The sequence below is a fragment of the Diadema antillarum genome, unplaced genomic scaffold (genome assembly GCF_040938485.1).
Source record: "Diadema antillarum isolate AM-2024a unplaced genomic scaffold, OU_Dant_1.0 seq00000950_RagTag, whole genome shotgun sequence".
Taxonomy (NCBI): Eukaryota; Metazoa; Echinodermata; class Echinoidea; order Diadematoida; family Diadematidae; genus Diadema; species Diadema antillarum.
The window spans coordinates 104,904-130,623 of NW_027271798.1; the positions used below are offsets into that span (position 1 = coordinate 104,904).

At 38.5% G+C, this 25,720-nt stretch overlaps 1 protein-coding gene across 1 annotated transcript in view; it reads right to left on the reverse strand.

Annotated features, from left to right (window-relative positions):
* The window catches only part of LOC139741742 (RNA-binding protein 5-like), a 42,079-nt gene that overhangs the window by 15,576 nt on the left and 783 nt on the right, over window positions 1-25,720 (reverse strand). The window contains 7 exon segments of the mRNA XM_071652327.1: window positions 1,364-1,424; window positions 1,863-1,943; window positions 3,599-3,672; window positions 5,162-5,231; window positions 5,895-5,969; window positions 6,487-6,572; window positions 7,776-7,933. Coding sequence (XP_071508428.1) covers window positions 1,364-1,424; window positions 1,863-1,943; window positions 3,599-3,672; window positions 5,162-5,231; window positions 5,895-5,969; window positions 6,487-6,572; window positions 7,776-7,933 — 605 coding nt within the window.

Here is a 25,720-nt window from a genome sequence, read left to right on the forward strand (position 1 = left end):
TTTTTACCCTATGAAATGACAACAGAACCAAGCACTAAAGAGCAAAAGCTTTCTTCAGAATAATAAATAGATAAATAAATAAATAAATAAATAAATAAATAAATAAATAAATAAATAAATAAATAAATAAATAAATAAATACATACATAAATAAATAAATAAATAAATAAATAAATAAATAAATAAATGGAAAAATAAAAGAACAAGAGAAAGAAAGATGGTAGGCAAAATTCCAAAATAAATTGCACAATAACCTGGTGAGAAATTACACAGTAATCAATAAATCAATATACCTCTGCAATTCAGGCCAAAAAAGTCCAATATGTGGCAGAAAAGAGGGAAGATTGATTTGATGTACATGACTGCCCACATTTACCAGACATGGTGCACACACAGTCACACACGCATAAGTCAAATTATTAGCAAATATTACAAGTGTGATATGATTGACAATTCATAATTCCCAAGACAGACAACAAATTATCAGGTTCCATCTTCTCCACTGATTGGCCTTTAACCCTAATCAGGCTGGGGGGGGGGGGGGGGGGGGCGGAATCCGCCCCCCCTTGACGTTTCGCGCAATATCTTCGCAGCGCGATAAGCTCCCGCCGCGATGTTTCATGACTTTATTCTTTCAAGTATCGCGCAACTTTTGAGACCAAAATTGTTGCGCCCGCGTGTACCGTTTTGACGCGACGCCCGTTCGAAAAAAATTTGTCAACCCCAAAATTGCTCCAAAACGTGATTTTGTGTACAAATCCAAAGCAAATTGTGTTTTTTCAATTAATTCACATAAAAATTCATATCTTGACTTAGAATGGACGAAATTAATTTATTTTAGCATAATAAAGCTTCGAAAAATGTCTGTGACAAATTTTGGCCAAAAAACAAACAAAAACAAAAGGTCGAAAAACAAAGAAATACATAAGAAATTCAAAAACAATCAAATACATAAGAAATTAATTTCGATACAGATTTTTTTTTATTCTATGTCTCAGGAGAATGATACAAGAAACATTTTAAAAAAGAAATTAGCTTAATTAGAGCATTAATAAGTGATTTAGAGCCCAAAACTGATTTTATGCATAAATTACAATAATTAATTAATATAAAATATAAGAAAAATTTTTCGGAGAAAGCAACCATACATTTTGACAGTATACGTCGCGGGCGTCGCGTGTGCCGATTTTCGGCGCGATCACGCGTTCCATAGGCGAGATCTGAAGGGGGGGGGGGGGGGGGGGGGCGGAATCCGCCCCGCCCCCCGCCCCCCCGATATAGCATAGCCGAAAAAGCCCAGCCTGATTAGGGTTAAGGCACATAGCTTTCACAACTTGCAATATTTCTAAAAGCAGCAACTTACCATTTTTTTCAATACCACACTTGAAGCAGTTGGCTCTTCTCTTGAAGTTTTGAGTTCCGCACTGTGGAGAAAAGATACAATTGTGTCAATAAAACATGATATTAAGAAAAACATAAAAACAGAAAGTGGACATCTCCACATCAATGTCTCTCAGTTCTGCTTTTCACTTCGATGTATTTCTTTGACATGTCAAAATGTCAAATCCATAATTGTAAATGTATTTCAAATCGTTCCATTGTGCCGGTGGATGAAGTCTGTGAAGGGTTTCATCCATACTCATGACCATGAAAACGACTGTGGAGAGAAGAGATGAATGAAGTGACAAGAAAAGTGTAAGGAAAGGAGGGATAGTAGAGTCTTCTTGTGTTGTGAATCGGTGTAATGCAACGGTGGAATTGCCATGTGGATAGTCCTAAACAGGACTGGGTATTCTTTTCACAGGTCACAATACTTATCACAGTCTTTTATGAACTAAACACATCATCTGAAGAATACTCACTTGTGAACAGAACCAGTCTTCATCCCCTCTGCTCTTGCTGTAGGTCAGGGTAGCACGGCCATCGCCTATCACCAAAACACCCTGCAAACATTGAAACACAGAAACACACACAAATATTAGTGAAAGTCTCTTCTGTTACCACCTTGAAACCTGCCAAAAAGCCTCCTCGGAGGTCATGCTTTCTTCAAGACTAACTAAAGACAGTCTGAATTAAGCCCATGACCTCTGTCACCAGTGACCACCAACAACACACACACCGAAAAAAAAAAATGACAAAAAACAAGTCTGATTTGCGCAAACTAGGGATACCACTGTAACAACCTTGACAGCAAACAAAGCATGTGAAACCTTTCAGAGAAAGCATTCTGAATGATAATCATTGTATAAGATCTGCATATATAAATATGCCTCACTTTTCAGCTTCGGACAGTTTGACACTAAACTGCCCAGGAATAGGAAAAAAAAACTGATTCTGAGAATTTACCCCCAAGTACAAGATGATTTGAATAAAGGTAATTTAACAAGAGCAATAGCTCAGTAAAACTTGAGCAGTACTGAATGTGTATGAAAATGTAAGCATCAGTATTATCATCAAACATGGTGTCCTTTGGGGAGCTGGCAATAGCTCTCCGTCACATGACTACAGTGTGTTTTGTGTAGTATCTCACACAAATCCACTGGACTAAAAACAAACAGAGCCAAAAATGGTCAATGGTTCAGTTTTCTGAACACACCTCTTTTAACATTTTTGACAAACAGCATGTTGCATTTATGCCATCTAAGTGACTTTTAATTCTCTCAAAATTTGTGATTCGTTTCAAATTTCCATTAACCTGTGCTTGTGTTTCATTACTCTTATCCAAAATAGCCTTACTATGAGGGTAAGCTCTCCTTTAATAAAACTATTGGGCAGCCATGCCATTTGCTTATAGATACTGCTACCACGTGACCCTGCAATGTACCTTTACAAAGATGACTGCGTAAAACCAACAGATATTAGAAGAGAGACAGCAACTAGATCATCTGCCCTTTATGAAGATTTGTTGATACAAACTGCATTATTCAGATTTAAAACAAATTTCTCATCAAATCTGTGGAGCTCCACTAGTTTTGCAGAAGGAAAGAATGCCTCTCTCTCCTATAAAATGGCTGTTGTCCGCTAACATTCGCTGTAGACTTCTGTCAAACTCCAACTTATAGAAAGATCAAGGAGGCTTGCATAGCTGAAATTGGCTAATTTATCTGACTGCAACAACTGTGAGCAAAGACCTCACAAACATGTCAATACACACTGCTCTGAGCGCAACAAAGACACTGAAAAAGGTTACAGTTTGCTGCTAATGTAGGTAAAAAGCTACATTTCCACATGTTCATTTAGATGGTCATGCGAGACCAAAACACCAAATGATATCCTGTATAAAGCTGCAGGTATGGAATCAACTGACAGTGTAAATGATTATTCCCCCCCCCCCCCATATTGTCAAAATCAAGTTAAGTTCTCCTAGTTGAATCACCACTGTTCCTGTCTAGTTTAATGACAAATACATGCCCACCATTGTGTTGCTTTCTGCACCTATTTTGTTACCCCCCCCCCCCCCCCCCCCCCCCCACCACAAAATACTCAGCAATGCTTGATTGCTGCTCTTGTCTGGAAAGAGGTGCGGGGTCAACTAATGTCAGGGTAGGAGCTGAAGAAGAGAGCCGTAATATCGTGACGGGCACGATCTCAACAAAACCTGGTTTTCCTCCATCCATCGCTGAGCGTCCGGAAGGAATTGGAACTCCACAAATGCGAAGCCTCTTGAAGCACCTAAAGGAGGGTACACAGGAGAGGCCAGCAAATGGACCCAAAAGCTGGGTGTTAGCAGAGTTTTTTTCTCACGGTATTCATAGTATTTGAAATCCTTTCCTTTTTTTCTCTTTCTTTCCCCCTAATCTATCTGGACAGGCATTCAGCTGACATGATTGGCAATCAATTTGTATGCTTGACAGCATGTTTTGCCAAAAAGAGAAAGTGTGAAAAGAACAGAATTGATCATTTGTCACTACATTGAAACAACATTGATGCAGAAATGCCAAATACAGCAACATTAGACAGAAATCACATCTCTGCCTAGCACATAAATGTATTTATACAAGGCATGCTTTCTATTTCTTGAAGAGAAAGACTCTTGTACAGAACACCAGTACTTTCCAAACACACACCTACACATAGTCATGTCTGATTCAGCACCTCATAATCATCTGTAATTACCAGTCAATATGATTTACTGATTACAAGGGTTCTATTGGATGATATTTTGAAGCACTTAATGACGGCTTCAAATAAGGAGCCAGACAAGCCACTATTGTAATGAATATGCTACATATGTCCCCTTCTATTCATTAGGTAAAATGTATGTCAACCAATATGGGTCTTTTGAAAAGAAAAGGAACAGCCACATGGCTGAATAAGAAGTTCAAAAGAATATATATTCTACAATGCACAAATTTTAAAATTTTTTGAAAGAGTTCTACAAAATGGGGCAAATATAAGATCCTTAAGGCCTTGGTTATAGAAACTCTACTTTTTCCTATCAAATATACATACTGAGGCAACATAGTTGGATTTTTTTTTTCTTTTTGAGTTCACGGACTACAATCAAAGTAGTTGTCTTATTCAAGCAGATCACTAGGCAAATACTTGGTGCTTCAATGCCAAAATTAAATACATATCATGACACAATAATTTGGTGTCTGATACAACTGTAAAATTAATGTCTGAAACAGACAAACCCATTTACATCAAAATATCAAACATCACACCCAGATTACAAAGCCGGTGATCTACCTTTGGATATCCATAAAGGCTCCCATACAGACAAATTATGAACAAAACAGGAATATAAACTGATGCCTATATTTTGGTCGATGCCTTGGTGGCAAATTATTTGACAATGAACACATCTGTACCTGCATGCTCAAAATGTACCTACCTGTGCAGCTGCAAGACGACCTTTCAACCTGCTGGAATAAAGCTTTCATCATAATGACAAAGAGGAATAAATGGGTTTGTTGAAAGCAAGACTAAGAAAGGTACAGGTATAATGAAGAAAGGTTTCTCCATCAATGTTTTCGTTTCTCTTGTGACAAATGATCAATTTCTCTGGCTTGCATTCCTGTGAATACAACTACGATGAGGTATTGGAAGTGATTTTGCATGCCAATCCAAATAAATCAATGCTCTGTCCATAAATACAAGCAGTCCCAAATTCTGCCCCACCACTCTTGAGGAGTATCCGTCTCCTACACAATCTCACCTGAGTCTTTGTGTTTGACTAGCCGCACATCCTGGATTGGTGATCCAAATAGCTGCAAAATTCCCCGTAACTGTTGAAACATAACAGAATATAACAATTGGCAAAAACATTTGCAGCAATATATACAAGAATATAAGTACCCACTTCGGACACTGGGTACTGGAATAGAATAAATTTAGATAATTCTTATCTCACACAAATATGTCATAGTGACACCCATGTCTAACACAGTAGAAATTAGGGACATTTTATTCATATTTTGTCTCACTTTTAAAGGAATGAGATATCTTCAATCTTTATGTGTGGATATGCCTGTACAACATGTATGTTAAAACATTTTAAAATTGTCAGCACATCAGGCTACAGATTTAGAACACACACATATTTCTTGAAACATGGAGGCAAGAAATTTGACTGTACCTGTAAGCATTATGCATTGAATGTTGGAACATTTTCAGCTTGTGCATTTTCACATTTTCCTTGTGTATGTTATTCCCAGCAAATACCTTTGCCATTTAAACATGGCATAGTTTTCCTTGTTTTTTTTAGATTTCTAGATTCTAGATTTTCTAGATTCTAGTTCTCCTAGATGCTCACATTCTGGGAGTAAAAAATCTTTGCTGGGTCACTTCCAAATTCCACTTCCCAAACAAATGTGTCAATCCCTGTAATCATGTACTTGTACAATAAAAAAACAACAACAACAAAAATGTGCATTTGCAGTCAAACTTACATGTGCTTCATCTACTTCTACAGGAAGATGCTTGATAAGAATTGTTCTGCAAGGCTTTTCTGACTGAGCTCTCCTCTGAAAGATAAGGGGAAAATACCAAGATATATACAAACATTTTGGGATGATACCAATTACATTTATTTTATATACGTCATTCCCACTTCCACCCCCCCCCCCAAAAAAAAAAAAAACATTAGTAATTCAATCAAAAGGCAAAACAATGTTTATACTTTACTTAGGACCTAGTACACAAAAATTCATATACAGATGTAAAAGAAAAGCCTTCATTCATCTCAACAAAATTGTAAGACACAGACGCTGTATGAATTTATTTCAAGACTTGTTTGCAAAAAAAATAAAAATTGCAGTCTCAAATGAAGTTTTGTTTTGGATATTTTTATTTCAGTATAGGACGCTCTGTGGCCAAGAGTCAGGGGCTATCGGAAGTAAAATTGCAACGGACATCACTGATGACTAAAGTCATCTCATGATAAAACTCTGGGTAAACATTCTGAATCAAGGTTTTCACCTTAAATGCTATCTGTCAAGCACGTATATCACGGACATAAAATTGGCAAAGGAAAAAACTCACTTCATCCCTTCTCCGCTCTCTTCGTCTATTTCTTGTGCGACTTTTCTTTTCTTCATGGTGATAGTCACGGTCATCATAATCTCGAGCTGGATAAGAATAAAAAAAATTGTGACAGGTATAATTTTCTCTTCTTACATTCAATAATCAATCAAGCAGCATCTTTAACACAATAAATATTTGCATTTGACTTTAATATATACTCGTCATACACAGTATTCACCAGCAATGAAGGTTTGCCTTATTTTCAGGAGAAACCTCGAGCAATAAATTTGAGGGTGCAGCCTATACACCACCACAACAAAGTCCTAATCTTTCCAACCTAGTGAATCACCATAATCAAAATACATAAACACATGCATGTATGGGACTAAGCAATGGATTAAACAAGCTCTGAACACATAGCGTAGTACAAACAAGGCTTACAAATGTGACTTTGTGCAAACCTAAAGCAATACAACATTTGGTTATTCTTTCATGGCATATTGCATCAAACTGTTAGCATTTGTCTTGTCACATCAGGATGTGACATCAGCTCTACAGGAGGAACCCACTTGTACGTTTATAATATGAAAGTTTTATTCTTTAACAAACATTTTTCAATAGTCCTATTGAATGCAATGACATACAATAATTTAGATGCCACTGACTCAGTCTTTTTTTAAACAGAATTTAATTCTTTGCATCAAACACTATAGACCTGTGATAGATTACCAAACACTCTGCACTCACATCCCAAAATATTTAATATTCTTTTGAAAAAGAGTGAACTCACATTTATGAGTAAGCTGATTTCTAAACTTTAAAGGGCCCCTGAAATCCAAATGCAGGTTGATTTGTGTTGATTTATGATATCCTCAACATCACTTTTGCAGTGAAACGAATATCTAGATACATTCCATTTGAACAATTTTTTCTTCTATTTTTCTTCAGATTACTTGGGAATGCCCACAAAAAATCCTTCCAAACCAATATTCCTCAGATGACCTCATCTGTCAATCATTGCTAAAGTACTGAAATGTTTAACAAAAGACATTGGAATACACCGTCCCTCAACTCAGCATAACTTGCATGTTCACTCGCCATGTCTTTTGTTAGTCACATAAATATCACTTGGCGTTGCCAAGTAATCTGAAGAAAAACAGAAGAAAATAATCATTAAAAATATATGGAATGTTTCTAGATATTCGTTTCACTGCAAAAGTGATGTTGAGGGTATCATAAATCAACACAAAATCAACATGCATTTGGATTTCAGAGGCCCTTTAAACGACTTCCAATACAGCACTCACCATCACTTCTGCTACGTGATCGCACTCTATCATCAGTATCTCCCAGCGAAGATGAATAAGCACTTGACTCCCATCCTGATGTAAGAAGGCGCTGGCGATCCCATGACCCTTGTACCTGAGGATACTGGCCTGTAGCCCTGCTAATCACATCTCTTGCTCTGCCAACATAAATGATCACAACACATTAGTACAGTTACAGTCAAGAGTGCAAAAGCTAATATTTGATTATTATTCACTCTATCATTTTACTGTATATCAGGAAAAAAGAAAAATATACATGTTGACATGGAAATCAAGAAAGAGATACATAAGGAAACAGAAAAAAAAAATGAAGAGGAACTGAATAGGAAATCAATAAAAGTTACACAAGAGGAAACCAAAAAAAAAGAAAAAAGAAAGATGAATAGGAAGGAGAGGGAAAATACAACACTTATAAATGAAAGAAAAAGGAAACAAGATATAAAAAGAGATAGAGAAATATATAGGACCAGGGGATGCACACACACAAGCTCAACCACTGTGTATACAAATTACTACTGCAAGGTTTGGCAGAGGGAAAAGGACAAAGATATTCAGCTTCTCAAAGACACCATAGAAAAAGCCCCTGTGATCACTACCTTCAGTAAAATCAAACAATCAACCCTCACTGCATGTATGTGCTGAGTGTTTTTGTACTGTGCCAATCACTTGTGTCCAGAGCAGCATTTAGATTTCATCAGGTAATTGAGTTATTCCAACACTTGCAAAAGTGCTAAAATGTAACTTCTGTCAGATTTTGGAGGCTCATGCATTGCATGATGCATTATTTACTCAACGAATAGCCCAACCAGACAGATGTCATCGCGACAAACACACACAGCGACAGGTGTGCAACATTTGATAATTACTCCTTCTAGAACTGCATATACATACATTTGATGTACTGTACCTAGTGCTAGGGTGCGCGCTCTTGTACATTATAGAAATAATTTCTACTCGCGCCTTTACATGCCAGCCTTTTGCTTGTTATACAGGGTACCTTTACCCTGCGTTCACATTGGATTTGGACCCGTCGTTGCGGGGAAAGTCATTGGATATCTTATCTTTTTTGTAAACTACTGACCGTCGACACTGCTATCTCATCTGTCCCCGAGTTGTGGGGCAAGCTCTGCCACTTGAAACCAGGAATGGTATTCTGAACACCGTTTTATCTCTGCTAAAACAGTTGTATATCGGTATTCTGAAAACTGTTTAACGGTGCTGTAAGTCATGATAACTACGCCCATCGCAATAATCATATCCAATAGGAAATATTGTTAGAAGTAGCATCTAAGACATTTCAACCAATAAGATTGCTCCCTTGGGTAAATACGCCTTGCTTAACTCTGCGCGTTTTAACAAGCGCTCATTCTCTGGCGTGCACACAAATAGGACAATGGCATGCGCAGGTAAAGAGAGCCAGAGATAAAATAAGGCTACAACAGAAGCTTGATCATTATGCCTTCTTACCGGTTTTGACGTATAGTTGGTGCGGTAGGGGATTCGCAAAGCTCCCTCAGATTGAGTGTTTTTACCAGGTATTTGAAATTTTGTTTAAAAAATAAGAAGATATCTGGCGTGCGTAAGAGGAACCCAAATGTCATGGTTTATGGGGAACCTGACGCTTCTAAATGAAGTTAAGCCCTTGCAATGCCATATTATTATTAGGTGATCCGAGTATCCTCTCGGATCACCTATTGTATCTGTACGGATTCTTTCTTCTTCTTCTTCTTCTTCTTCTTCTTCTTTCTTTATTTCTCCCCAAAAGTTGTGCAGAGGTTAGCTCAGAAAGTACTATGCCTATCAAGTTCAAACTTATACCATGTATGTATCGTGTCCCAAAGACGGCAATCGAACTAAAATCAAAGTGATCAGTCGACCGTGACGTCACTATGACGTCATTATATGAAAACACATTCTCAATCATATCTCATTAATGGAATGAAGTTTTTCAATGAAATTCACGTCACATTTATTTCAAGTTATGCGCATTCTACTCATATTCTCAAAATTCACATTTTCTCTTGGTACGTGCGCGTACGCGCGCGTTGAAATATTTGTATGCTCAAATCGAGCTCAAATTTTTTTTACACACGTTTCAGACCATTTAGAGCATTTTTTGAAAAATTGAAAAAATCGGACGGATGCGTACGCGCGCGCGCATATACGCACGCACAGCTCATATGCAATAGAAATTTTCAGTTTTTTCACACGGATTGGATGTCCACAATGTCAAGGAATATTTCTATCAAGTTTCAAGTCGATCCGACTCAATATGACATCATACGGGCCCATCAAATTCAAAATTCCGCGCGTGCGTCAATGGGGATACACTGTGCAACTATGCCAAAAAACCGCCAATTTTAAATCGGATTTTACTCGTCAGGATGGACGATGACCCCCCCTTTTCTTGACATATTCTAAAAGCTGATGAGTTGTACATGTCATTTCATGGGTTGGCGATACTGAAAAAAATGATTAAAAGATATCAAATTTCTTAATAAAGTAAACAAAGTAAATTTTCCAAATGACGTCATCAAATTTCAAATTCACTCGAGCGTATCTCACTTAAATTTCGCCAATTTTCACCCAGATTTCAGTATGTTGTAGCTTATGAAATGTTCTTTCATCGATGTGATAACATTTTGATTGGATAACGTCATCACCTCGTAAAAATGGATTGAAAGTATCCTTGTAAAATTTCACCAGTTTACGTGTTATCTCTATGGGAGTGCAGTTTTTCTGGCAGTGAAAATTGACATGACTCTCTTTTTTGAGCACTAGCTCACTTATGCTTCGGTGAATTTCTCCCAGATTTTAGTATGTTGTAGCTGAGACTTTGGGCTATCGTGAGTGTGCCCTCCATTTTTTCATACAACGTTGGTATCACATCGAAAAACTTGGTTGAAAAATTGCATGTGGCTTCGATGCAGCGTCATTTTGCTTAATACACAGGGCCTATGGAGCATGAAATAGGTCATTGCATAGCGCATCCGACTCGTAATCCTAAGGTCCCTGGTTCGATGCTCACCCCTGCCAGTTTGTTTTTTTTTTTTGAACACTTTTTTTCCTTTTTTTTCTTTAGTTAGTCTTAATCTCCTTTCCTAACTTTATCTTTTTCTGATTTTTTCATGCTTCTCCTTCAAATTTCTATAAAAATAACATAATTTTTTCTTTATTTTTCTTTCTTTCTACTACTTTCTGTGCAATAGATGAACAACAACAATGGCTATTAATCCCATATTTTGCACATGTTTTGTTCATGTCACGTACATTATTTCATAAAATAACAATTACTTGATCGGACACCATCTTGGGTATGTAAATTAGGGTCAAAGGTCATAAATGTTTTATCCTGTATCTTGGTGAATACATGTCCTATCTCTCCCATATTTTGCACACACAAAGACCATGTTACAAGAATCGTTTCACAAAATAACCACTTTTTGCTCAGATGCCATCATGTCTGTGCAAAGTGGGGTTAAAGGTCATATATTCTTTCTGTATCTTCATTATGACGTGTTATCTCTATGGGAGTGCAGTTTTTCTGCGAATGAAGCTATGACAATCTTTTTCGAGCAATAGCTCACTTATGCTTCGGTGAATTTCTCCCAGATCTTAATATGTTGTAGCTGAGACTTTGGGCTATTGTATTTTACCCTTCGTTTTTTTCATACGATGTCGGGATCACGTTAAAAAACGTGGTTGAACTTAAAGCTTATCTTCAATGTATTGAGATGTTTCTTTTCTTTCTGCAACTTTCTTTGCAATAACTCAAGAAAAACAGCATCTATCACCCTCAAATTTTGCACATGTTTAGTTCATGTCACGTACATTATTTCATAAAATAACAACTTCTTGATCAGACACCATCTTGGGTATGTAAATTAGGGTCAAAGGTCATAAATGTTTCATTCTGTATCTTAGTGAATACATGTCCTGTCTCTTCCATATTTTGCACACGCAAAGACCATGTTACAAGAATCATTTTACAAAATAACCACATTTTGCTTAGATGCCATCCTGGCTGTGCAAAGTGAGGTCAGTGGTCAAATATACTTCATTCTGTCTCTTTATTACGACGTGTTATACGGAATATGGTACCAAAGATGGCAGATCTGACTCGCTTTTCTAAATGAGATTCCGAATATCACACGGCGAATGTCCCTAAACACAGATGAACCTGTATGGTCATGCCTAAATTATATATTTGTTGCTGTATCTTCGTTATCTAGTGTATACAGAATTTGGAACCAAAGATGACAGATTTGACTCCCTTTTCTAAATGAGAATCCAAACATCACACAACCAATGTCTCTAAACACAGATGAAACCTGTATGGTGTTGCCTATTGCGATCAGACCTCGAATCATTGATTAAAAAAAAATCGGATCACCTTAATTTGTCAGTGATGACAAATTACAATCTCTAGTTATTATTATTATTATCATTATTATCATCATTATTGTTGTTGTTGTTGTTGTTGTCACTATCTTCACAAGATATCTCTTGGAGATCAATATCACGTCAGATTCCATCATGGAACCTTAGACTTCTAATACTTTTCTCAGGATTCGCGCCATCCCCAGCAATAAATATTTTTGAAACACCCAAAGGTACTGATAATGAATTCGTATTGGTGAAGATAGTGAAATCATATAAAAAACTGTGTAATATTTTGAAAGATATTTTTGAAATGAATAGTGCTTAAAACAAACTGCTGGTAACCTTTCTGTTCATGTGTTTGTGTTTTTATCTATGTGCATAATATGCTATGCGTATGTACTTGCAATGTTACTGTTATCAAAGGACGATCTGTTCGGCATGCTAAGTCGAAATTTCGCACTTATTCGTCGTGACCTTTGGTGTATTTTGTACCAGGTACTTAATCCACATTGCACAAAATATGGCAGTATCGAAACTTCCCTTTTTCAAAATTGAAATGTCTTCTGATTTTTTGAAAGGAAAATTTATCGAGCGCATGTTAGCGTATGTGGCAAGAACAGTACATGCAATGGACCTTGCAATGCCTGTTTCAGTAAAATTGGTTGCCCGATCAGAGCCCGTGATCGTGAGGAGCTTTGCGGTTGCTCCCGCGGGAGTCGCTATGGGTGTTGTGTGATTTACGACTGCCCGCGGACGCCGCGCGCTGGCTCAGCGCTCTGTACTTACGATCGGCGAATTGAGGCGGCTAGGGCGCTCGCTACTACAAAGGGAAAATTGTGAACGCAAAAAAATATTAAACGCAAGATTTTTACAAGAAAACGAAAAAATTGACTGATTTCAACACTGTTCATGTCTATATTACGTATCAATCTACGGATAATTGATCTCATTTCATGGCTTGGTGTACATCTGATTTTCGTATTTTGAGGAGAAAGTCCCGTAGCGTGCACGCAGACAATTCCCCATAGACGGCACTAGAAAGATAGCCGGGCCACTGATTGGTTGATCGCCCAGCCGTCCGCTTCATCGCACTGCGTGGTGTGCAAGATTCACTACTCCGTGGATCGGCGTGGTGTACACAATGCACTGCAATCACCATGCATGCTTGCCATCGTGTTATGTAGCGGCCATGGCGGCGAGCTCAACTAAAGAGCACCCATCAGTACACAACGATAAACAAACCACACAATATGGCGACTAATTTGCATCGTGGTGTTGAGCTTCTTATGTGTGTCGCTCCACACCCGTACATGTCGCTACCATACAAATCACATCTATTGATACACACACACCAACGAACACATCAAACTACTTCACAAATTCATACCTTAAAATCATGTAAAAATATGACTTATCAAATTTCAAACACAACGATAGCTTCGCTGAATACATGGTTACATCGAAGGAGGAAAATATTTTGCCAAAAATCAAAGACTTGATGTAAAAATGCCGAGTTTGGTATCAAACTGTCCGGCCAATCGCACTGGAAATTGTCGCACACATGCTATAACGTTGTGGGAAAATATGTAAATGACGGGGATAAAGAGCCAATGATGATGCAGCTTCGGTGTAGCTCCCGATTCATGAATGAAAAATGACGTCATGCTAATGCGAGCGAGGGCAGTAGCGAATCACCTCGAGTGTCACCAAAATGCTACAAGAACTTAATTGGACCACTCTGGAACAGCGCAGAGAAAATGACAGGCTAATTATGATGTACAAAATACACAATAATCTCACTCCTTTTTCAGCACAGGACTATATCATCAAACAGGCTACTCAGTTAACGAGAGCCTCACAACCACACTCCTATCAGGTACCATATTCGAGAACTGAATCGCATCGCCATTCGTTCTTCCCAAGAACTGTAAGGAACTGGAATTCCCTGTCGTCAGAAATTGTTTCAGCGCCATCTGTGGGATCATTTCGAAACCGTCTAGCGGTTGATCACAGTGGCTAGTATTTTCGTCAAATTTTCTATGTGCTTGTAAATATCTGTAAATAAATTGTATTATAATGTAAATAGCACCAGTCTGCAAGAATCTTCAGTCTATTGAAGGAGGCAGACTTAATCAGAAGAAGAAGAATCGCGCATGCGCGGCTTGCCTGTGGCAATGTGCATATCTTCTACGTGGCGTGGCCATGGGACTTTCCCTGCGTCGCAGGGACTCGTGAATGTGAACACAGGGACAGAAGTGCCTGAATTTATGAAATTAGGATCAATGTATGTTTTTTTTCTCTCTCTCTCTCTCTCTCATCAGTGTAACGTTAGGGCCTATGCAAATCTGTCCTCATGTTCATGGCCCCCACTGCACTGTGGGGGCGCTCCCACAGCACAGCACAGTGGAGCGACACTCCATGGACGCCAATGGCAATGAAGAATATTTGCCCCAAACAAAGTTTTCTCTAGGCCTAGGGCCTATTATTATTATTTACTAATACTACAATAGGTCTACAGAAAGACACAATCTTGCACACATGTGTTAAGTCTAACGTGATACTGTTAGTTACACACAGATAAATTAGCCCGACCAGGCTAAATAATAAATCCAGACGCCATCGCGCCATGAGTCACGAGTGGGAAGCAAGGCGGCATCATATCGCGGCGGTTCCTGGACAACTCGACCGCGGGATAAGTCGTCCCTGGACAAGTCGTCCCTACCCCTGGACAGCTCGACCGGGTCGAGTTGTCCAGGGTCAGGTTTGCGATTGGACAACTCGACCCAACTTTATTTGTGCCAGATTTTTGCAGAATGAAACACATTTTAGTCATTAAAATGGCATGGGTTAGTGGAATGATGTATGAAAAAATGTTTTATCGCATTTTTAAGGCAATTCCTATTTATTTTCTGATGCTGCGAAGCAATATTTCACGGTATCTTCCCTGCTCTGAGAATCTCGGTGACGGAGCTTTTTCTTGTGACGACAGCCTGTATGGTAAGGTGACATTTGTTGAGAAATTTCCATTAAATGCTTATAACCAGCAATAAAATATAGTATTTTACATAGTTATACGTGTTTTCTATCCTTAGTGACATTTTCATGAGCAGAGGAATCATTTCAGTATGAAAAATGAAACAAATGTCTACAGTATGTCGATTCGTCTTCGTTCGTACTTGTTCGGTTTCCATATCGTGGGACGCGCGCTGCTAGCTAGCTGCTAGCTGAGAGGCTAGGCTGAGCGTGTCGCTCGCTCGCTCCCTGGCCACCAGACCCCCTCCCACCGATACCAGCCCAACTTGTGACGACATCCTGTTTGGTAAGGTGAAATTTGTTGAGAAATTTCCATAAGATGCTCATAACCAACAATAAAATATAGTATTTCATATAGGTGCACGTGTTTTCAATCCTTGGTGACATTTTATGGGCAAAGGAATAATTTCAGTAAGAAAAATGAAACAAATATATCTATGTCGAATCGTCTTCGTTCGGTAGGTGTCCACACCGCGGCACGCTGCTGAGAGTGGCTCACGCTACCACCGATACCAGCAGAACGGGATACCGGCCCGCGGGCCCCGCGGGCCGTAGGGCTGGCAGTCGTGGTGCTCGCTCGATGGGTGGAGCGAGCTGTGTCGCTGCGTAGCTACGAAGTCGACCGTGATCTTTTCTTCGACATTTGGACTAAATTCCAGTCAATGAAACTATTTCATACCTTTCTCTTAACTTTGAACGATGTTATACTGACTAAATGGTTTGAAAAGTGTCTGAAATTTTACCGTCACTGTATTGATTCATAAGTAAGCCATCAACAACATGACGACCAGGCTACAGTCTTTGTCTTGCAAGCCCAAATTCTCTGTACTACCACACTACCCACAAGGTATGGAGAACCTGACTCCGTATTGATACAGTACTGTGGGGACCAGTACTGTACTACTGTACTGTCAACAAATAATGGGGGAAAAAGATAGTGACAAAAAAGGAAATAAGATTTCTCACTCTTTTTCTTGTACTTTTTTGTGGTTGGTTTGTTTATTTCTGTTTTTGCCAAAAAAAAAAAAAAAAAAAGGATTGCCCTGCATGTCTTGCATTCATTAAAAAAAGAAAAGAAAAAGAAAAGAACAGGGAGTACATGAAGTACTGGCTGTCTTAGCTTGTCTGAAAACTTCAAATATGTAATCCTCTATTTTTTTTTTCTTCTACGCACTTCTCTCTCGGTCTTTGCCAAAGATACTATTTTGAAGAAAAAAAAAATTCTTGTAACTTACACTTGAACACTTGTAACTTATATTTGCCGGTGATTTCTGACAGTACTTTTCTGAAGTTGATGATATGATCTGAACTGATCCTTTTTAAGAAAAAAAAAGGGGGATGGGTGGGGGGGGGGGGGGGGGGGGGGGGCATCCCAGGCCTGCATAGAACATCATTCTAATGCCCTGGGCAGAGTTGTGTCAGAAAAACAGAAATGTATATCTTAATTTGATTTTGTTACGCATGCATGATACAGGTTACATTGTCTCTCTCTGTCAAACTCACAGGTACTTTTTTTTTCTTAAAATAGAATTATGGTCATAATAAAAAAAAAATTCTGTATGGTACGGTACTTAAAATTCTGTCTTTGTCAAAGATATAAACTGCGAAAACTGTTTGACGTTACAGACAGTTCACTACACATCGGTTACGGTGTAACATTATCCTAAATTCCTAAGGCCACGTTAAAGTCCATCAAACCATCCAGATCTCTCTAAACCTTAGTTTCATCACAGAAAACAATGTCACACCTTTCTTCACAACATATTTTTGGTCTGGACATGACTAATTTTCATCACATTTCATTTATCAGGGCATAAACAAAGGTGCATTTTAAATTCCACCTTGTCTTATTTTATATGTCCCAGTTTGATGTGAGCTCATCAATCTACTTATCTGGTATCTAGATAGAACAACCTCAAATTTTGCTGAATAGCCCTTTAAAGACAGGAGTATAAACGAAAACCAGAAATGTCATTGTCAAAATGATTTATACCCCCTCTTGAAGTACTGGTGCCTATTTGACCTCAAAAAAATATCATAACACTTACTATATCTACAGATTGAATGTGCACAAATTGGAAAAGAATTTCATGACCCTGCATGGCATTCCTCATTTTGAGGCCATCAGAAATGTGCTGTTACCATGACACCACACTTTACTCTTTAAAAATGTATCTTGCACTTTGAATATCAATTTTTTTATGTGTTCCATATATCTGGTAATTTCTAATTGAAAAAAAAGGCAAATTAAGTCTAATTTGTTAGTCCATTACCGCACTTAAAGGGTTATAATTTGCTATTGCCATGGCAACACACTTTCTCCCCAGTGCTGATTAAAATGTTATAATGTAAACAGGACTCCACAGCTGGGATATTTGGTTGCAGGTGCAAGGTGGCTAGCAGTGCATAAAGCCCCCCCCCCCCCCCCCCCCCAATGCAATTTGGCCTATAAGGCTGCGTTCACATAGAAGTATACTATTCGGGTATAGTACGGTACGCGTTTTCGAGGGCACGTGAATAGCTTGAATCGAACGATATGATTTTCTAACACGGGTAAGAGGGCACTATTTGAATATGCCGAATAGCACAGAATAGTAAAGCATAGTGGGAATCGCGCTTGTTCGATTTTTGAGCAGTGTATACCGTCTTTCGATTTTGAAATGGTAACAACTTTGGTCTCAATTTGCCCTTTAGCAAAAATGATCATATAGACTGACATTCTGATGCAGTTTAGAAATTGTTAAAGGACAAGTTCACCTTCATATACATGTGGATTAAGTGAAGGCAACAATGTTAGTAGAACACATCAGTGAAAGTTTGGGGAAAATCCGACAATCCGTTCAAAAGTTATGAATTTTTAAAATATCTGTGCAATCACTGCTGGATGAGAAGACTACTACAGTGTATGATGTCACATGCGTACAACGATATAAGGAAAATAAAAAGAGAATTTCACAAAACTTGACTTTTTAAATAAAGTGCACATTTTCTTGACTTGTTACTGACTTATGTTAGGGGTAATATTATTCCCCCTGACTTCTGAAAGAGAGAAGTCGAGTGTTCTTTTATTATGTGAGAAAAGTGAGAATATCTTGAATTTTCTTTATACTTTCTTTATATAGTTGTACTCATATGACATCACAAGCTATAGTAGTCTTCTCATCCAGCCGTGACTGAGCATAAACTTCAAAAATTCATAACTTTTGAACGGATTGTCCGATTTTCCTCAAACTCTCATTGATGTGTTCTACTAATATTGCTGCATTCTCTCAACCCACATGTCTATGAAGGTGAACTTGTCCTTTAATAAGATTGCTGGGATGGTTGTGTAGGAGGAAGACATTCGGATGGTGCGGATGATGGTGTACTGGGTCGACTTGACGACGCATAGGGAATAACGAATACTGAATTCTTCTATGTTAACGCAGCCTAAGGGTATACACAGCTTTACATTGAGCCTAACATGACCAATGTGTGCTATTAAACTTATGTCATCACTTAAAAACTGGAGAAGTGTGATCTGTAAGTCTTTTTGTAATTTCCTGGGCCATCATGTAGGGCTTACAATTGTCATGGCAAACACCTTCGAATGCATTTGTATACTAATATATCTTGCACAACTTTATATTGAGTCAATTTTTGCTTGAATCTCTTGAAAACCAGCATACTACAGTGTAGTAGTTTGAGAATTCTACAATTTTTAATGATTTGTACAAAAATGTTGTTACAGTGGCAAGACATCTTGGGTTCGTTAGTCTTAACATTTGTGGCATTATTCCGAAGGTTCGTTATTCCCGAGATTTGTTAATCCGAAAATGAAATTTGGAATGAAGAACCTTCAGAATAACGAATCTTAGGACTAAAGAGCCTTCGGAATAACGAACCTTTCGAATAACGAGCTGTAACCTTCAGAATGATTCCTCTTGCTTCAGGTAGTATTTCTGCTCAAAATGAAACCTCAAAATGTGGTATTACTGTATGAAGGTGATTACCTTTTATACAGGTACACCTGTCTCCATCCAGTTTCCTTCTCTCTGGGAGGTTTTCTCTGAGTTATAATACAACAGGCCATGACCATGTCAAGGAAACCTAGTGTCTTGCATTCTCTTATCGAGGCCAACAATAGTGGCAAAATTCATGAAAATTACTGGTATCCTGTGATAAGGTTTAATAATCATGCTTCATCCTTTATTTTTGCTATGCCATTACCATAGCAACCAATTCAGGACACTGCAAAGATGTGTCATGGACTTTTTCATATCACAGTCATCATGTGTACCAAAGTTTGAGATATTTGCCTAAAAACTATGAATACAGATTAAAATACATTCATAATTAATTTTTTAAAAGAACATACATGTACTATGTAGCTTTACATTATCATGAATTCATTAGCCTTCACCACACCTTCAAGAAACGGCATTATCTTGATAAAGACACAAACTCAAATAATGCTTGTCACATTTTCAACTAATACATTGCTGTTGTCTTGTACGACCTGATTGGAAAAAATTGTTGCAACACAGGCAAACTCCTTTCAGAATGAAGTGGTCACTAAAGTTTGATAGAAATTGTGGAATATAAAGCAAAAGGGGAGATGTCTGATCTGCACAGATAGTCCGGATTCATGAAATGAAATTGAATGTGGTTCTATGCGTATTTATGCCAGCTTCAACCTAAAATGCATTTTCTCTCCCAGGGATTTTGTGTATTTCCTCCCTTTTTCATATTTATACATATTTTTTTTAATTATCATTTTTATTTCTTTCATCAATATCATTATTACTTTTATTATTAGGTCCCTATTATTATTATTGTTATTATTTTGTTATTATTATTATTATTATAATTTTCATTATTAATATTATCATTATCATCATCATTATTATTATTGTTATTTGATATGATTGAGAACTTGCATTGGTTGGTTGACACTCACTTTCATTTTGTTGCCTCCTCTTGGTACACCTTATTAAGGCTCACTGCTTGCTCAGCCCCCCCCCCCCTCCCCCCATGTTTTTCACTCTTTTCCTTTCTTTATCCTCTGTTGTTCTTTATCTTGTTTGATTTTGCCTCCTTATTCATCCTGTTCCTTCAAGGTTTCCCCCTTTGGTCCTCAGATCTGGATCATCACTGACCCTCCTCAGCCTTTTGTCTGTCAACCTCCCACTCTAATCCCCCTCCCTATACCTGTTGGGCTCCTTGCCCGTGACTTCCTACCCTCCCCTTTTGTTTTCCTTGTTCTGTGTCCCTAGCGAGTCTCTGACTGTTCTTTATGGGTGAAGTCCTATTATATGATTGCTTTCCCTGCCTGTTTGTCGTTTTGCCTCTGACAGAGATTCTGCTAGGATTGAAAGCTCAGGCCCCTTTTGACTCCATTTTACTCCACTGGCTCTCCGCAATTGGATTTAAGCAGTTTTTGAACAGCAGTTGTTGTTGTTTTTCTTTTCTCTCTCTTTTTTTTTTTTTTTTTTGCTACACTGAAAAAACAAAGTGTGTACGTAGGAGTATGCTGTAGAACTAGGAAAACATTTCATTTTATGATGCCTATAGGACAAACACACAAGCATTTTTATAACATGAGCAATTTCACATTTCTAACCCATAGGGCATATATGGTTGTTTGTTTTCACATACAATTGATAACATAACACAATCTGATTAAAAGACGATCAGTATTCTTAAAAAACTAACTAAGAAGGCTGAAAATAGATGGTAAATTTTTGGTCAAGTTATGATGTCACGGTATTTTTTTTTTTTCATTTGTGCATGCACATGTGTGTGTGTACCACATAATGTCTTTTAGCAGCAAAGAAATATCATGTGATCATTTCAATCATCAGAATATAAAACAGTCATGTTGCCCCCCTCCCCCCCCCCCCCCCCCCCCCCATAAAAATGTAAAACATACCAGGCTCATTGACTTTACTATCTTTTTCCTCATTAAAGTTCATATTGCATACACACTCACACACACACACAAGGAGGGAAACGGTCGAACAATCAGAACATTACAGTAAAAAAAAAAAAACCTCAATCATGTATCCATAGTGTAAAGATTGCAAATGAATGTGATTTGACTACCTGACATCCAAAATGACATAGTTATAACTCACAGAATTGGTATTCAAAAACTATTTTAATCTGTAAGTGGAGGATTTGAAGGGGAGATAGAGATACAAGAGAGAGAGCCTGGAAAGAGAGATGAGGTGGTGGTGGTGGTGGTGGTGGTGGGGAAGGTTAATACAATTTATTATGTTACCTATCACAAAAAAAGTCCAACTGTAACCTGTTTGTCCAGTTACCTGACAAAATTATACAGGGATCCCTGATATAGAATTGTGTTGACCATTGTTGATGAGACCACCAACAACAACAACAAAATGCACAAGGAATCCATGACAAAACTAAAGATCAAAGTCATTGAAAAAAAGTAGAGGAAGTGTCTCTGATTGTACGAGTCCTTTTGCATCAATCTGTCCATGTTATGCATTTGTTTATTTACCCTGACCCTAATGGTTTACACTGACGATTTGCTGCGTGAAGGGATCGAGTCATCATCTATTTAATCAGTGTCACCTAAAAAGTTTGGTGCATTCACCTTTTATGCCATGATCATCGGTTGTCAGTTTGTTACTGTCAGCTCCATAGAAACACTTTCTTGGAATAAAATGAATGGGGTTAACACAGTTTTGTATGCTATGTTACCATATAGAAATATCTAATTATGACAATAATTAGAATTGTGTTGGCCATTGCTGATTAGACCAACAACAACAAAAATGCACAAGGAATCCATGGGGGGGGGGGGGGGTCCCTTTTTTATGCACTGCTAACCTTGCGCCTGCAACTGAACATCCCATAGCTGTGGAGTCCTGTTTGCATTAGCCAGAAGAAGAGAAAGACACATTTTAATCAGTGGTAGAAAGAGAAAGACACATTTTAATCAGTGGTAGAAACTGTGTTGTCATGGCAACAACAAATCATAACCCTTTAAATGCAGTAAATTACTAGCAAATAAGACTTAATTCTTCATTTTTTTTTATTGAAATGACAGGAAAAAAGGACACATAAAAAAGATGATATTTGAAGTGCAAGATGCATTCTTAAAGAGGAAAGTGTGGTGTCATGGTAACAGCACATTTTTGATGGCCTCAAAATCAGGAAGCCATACCGACAGAGCGGTGAAATTCTTTTCCAATTTGTGCACAGTCAGTCAATAGCAATAGTGATTATGATAATTGTGAGATGCACACAATAGTCACGTCAGCCCAATTATTTTGTGGGAAATACCCCATGCGTACAGTAGTGTCCATTTCACATTTAAATGTATAGCACTGTATAGTACATCCCCATCTCCAGACCACAACAGGTGGCAGTCCCCAGGAGCTTAATGTAAGATAAATCCCCTGTCCAGGGACAAACATCTCAAAGGTCGGGTGGTCTTAACCCTTAGGGTAGGAGGCTAGCAGGAAATAGAGATATACATTGCTGGTCCAGACAGAGAGATGATTGGTTAAAAGTAATTTTCTTTTGTGTTTCTTTGAATAGATTTTCAGACAATGAATAACATAAGTTATGTAAGAATGACCTTCTTTATGATTGGTCAGAAGTGTAGATGCTATACAACTCTTTATTTCTCACTCCAGACAAGAAGTAACATAAGTTATGTAAGAAGGGATAGTGGTGTGATTGGTCAGGAGTTATTTTCCATGTTATGTCTTTGTGTGGAATCGAGACAAAACAAAAGTTAGTAGCAGCAATGTGCTGACTTGACCAAGGTAGTATTCTTTTTGTTTCCCTTAATATACCCTTCCCCTTTCGTAAATGGCTGACTTGTCCAAATAGGACTATTTTACTCTCCCTTTATTCATAGAACCACCGTGACAGTCCGAGCAGAGTCCCAGGTCGCGTCAAGGGTGAAATATGGCCACGTCACTCTCCAAGAGGATCTCGATCGCGATCGCGAACTGCAGTGCGCACTGCCACGATGAGCTCCGGGTCGAGATGCTGACGTGTACACTGTTTGGAACGGGTGTTCGCCGCCTGGTCGTCGCCTGGCACTCACATCACTTAGCGCTGACACTAATGCGATTGTCAATGATGCGATCCCAGCTTGGAGATTCACATTTGCGCTAATTCGTCGTGAGCTGGAAATGGATGAAGTTCATCCTCAGTCATTGATGACAGGGTTGACAATGAGAGGAGATGCGAGACGAGCTCTGATGCAATAGCCTCATGCAGCATCCGCAAGTGTGACAGGAAGGCAACTCCTCTTCCGTAATAATTGTTCCAAAACTATTTCAAATCAATGTTGCTGGAACCAAGCACCTCACCGATGTGGTGTAAAATAGACATGTATGAACTTAGAGAATTTATCAAAACCGTCTCAATAAGGAAAGGACGTGACTCTGGAAAGTAATATTGCATCTCCTTTTTGTATTGGACGCAGGAGAGCTATGGTCTACTGTATGTCCATCTCCTTTGGAGGTTAAGGAGCCAGAGTGAGATAAAGAGCTTTGTCCACGGTTAATGTTAGGAAAAAGGGGCTATGTGGCAAGTATTATGGGATAAGCCTACGTGTACCTTTTTACGTAACCGTGGTCAAAGGACTGGTCAGCGAAAATGAGCTCTTTTGTTTCTTTTTGCCATCAGGGAGCGTCCGGAGAGAGTAACATGACTATACTACCGATTGAAATGGCTCCCTCTCTCGGCCAGTGACTTACTGTCAAACTAACGGGGTACGTGCTGCTACAAAGGTGAGACATTGTTTTCTGTGATGAAACTAAGGTTTAGAGAGATCTGGATGGTTTGATGGACTTTAACGTGGCCTTAGGAATTTAGGATAATGTTACACTGTATTAACTAATGTGTAGTGAAGTGTCTGTAACGTCAAACAGTTTTCGCAGGTTATATCTTTGGCAAAGACAGATGTTTAAGTATATACCGCACCATACAGATTTTTTTTTTTTTTATTATGGCCATCATTCTATTTTAAGAAAAAAAAATACCTTTGAGTTTGACAGAGAGAGACATTGTAACCTGTATGATGCATACATAACAAAATGAAATTAAGAATTATACATTTCTGTTTTTCTAACACAACTCTGTTCAGGGTATTAGAATGATGTTCTACGCAGGCCTGGGATGCCCCCCCCCCCCTTTCATCCCCCTTTTTTTTTTCTTAAAAAGGGTTAGTTCAGATCATATCATCAACTTCAGAGAAGCACTGTCAGAAATCACCAGTAAATATAAGTTACAAGTGTTCAAGTGTAAGTATTTACCGGTAGGCATTTTCTTTTTTTCAAAATATCTTCGGCAAAGACCGGGAGAGAAGTGCATAGAAAAAAAGAAAAAGAAAAGAGTTTTCAGACAATATTTGTAAACGTGGAAATTTTCGTGGTGTTGAAATTTTCGTGCATTTCGCGCAACCAGAAACTAGCGCGAAAATAAAAGCATGCAAATATTTTTGCTTGCCATATGTTATTGTGCATGATGTCTGGATTCCGCGGAATTAAAAACAGGCGAAACTCTTCTGACCCGGCCAAACGCGAAAAATTAGTCGCGCGAAAATATCCACTTTTACAGTAGGTCCTACACCCGTTTTTTTTTTTTCTTCTTTTTTTTTATGAATTTCATGCAGGACATGCAGAACAACTCTCCTTTTTTTTGGCAAAAACATAAACAAACCAACCACAAAAAAGTAAAAGAAAAAGAGTGAGAAATTTTATTTCCTTTATTTGTCACTATATTTTTTTTCCCCATTATTTGTTGACAGTACAGTAGAACAATAAGTGTATCAATATGGAGTCGGGTTCTCCATACTAGCTTGTGGGTAGTGTGGTAGTACAGAGAATTTGGGATTGCAAGATAAGACTGGTCGTCATGTTGTTGATGACTTAATACTTATGAATCAATACAGTGCCGGTGAATTTCAGACACTTTTCAAACCATTTAGTCAGTATAACATCGTTCAAAGTTAAGAGAAAGGTATGAAATAGTTTCATTGACTGGAATTTAGTCCAAATGTCGAAGAAAAGATCACGGTCGACTTCGTAGCTACGCAGCGACACAGCTCGCTCCACCCATCGAGCGAGCACCACGACTGCCAGCCCTACGGCCCGCGGGGCCCGCGGGCCGGTATCCCGTTCTGCTGGTATCGGTGGTAGCGTGAACCACTCTCAGCAGCGTGCCGCGGTGTGGACACCTACCGAACGAAGACGATTCGACATAGATACATTTGTTTCATTTTTCTTACTGAAATTATTCCTTTGCCCATAAAATGTCACCAAGTATTGAAAACACATGCACCTATATGAAATACTATATTTTATTGTTGGTTATGAGCATCTTATGGAAATTTCTCAACAAATTTCACCTTACCAAACAGGATGTCGTCACAAGTTGGGCTGGTATCGGTGGGAGGGGGTCTGGTGGCCAGGAGCGAGCGAGCGACACCACTCAGCCTAGCCTCTCAGCTAGCAGCTAGCTAGCAGCGCGCGTCCCAC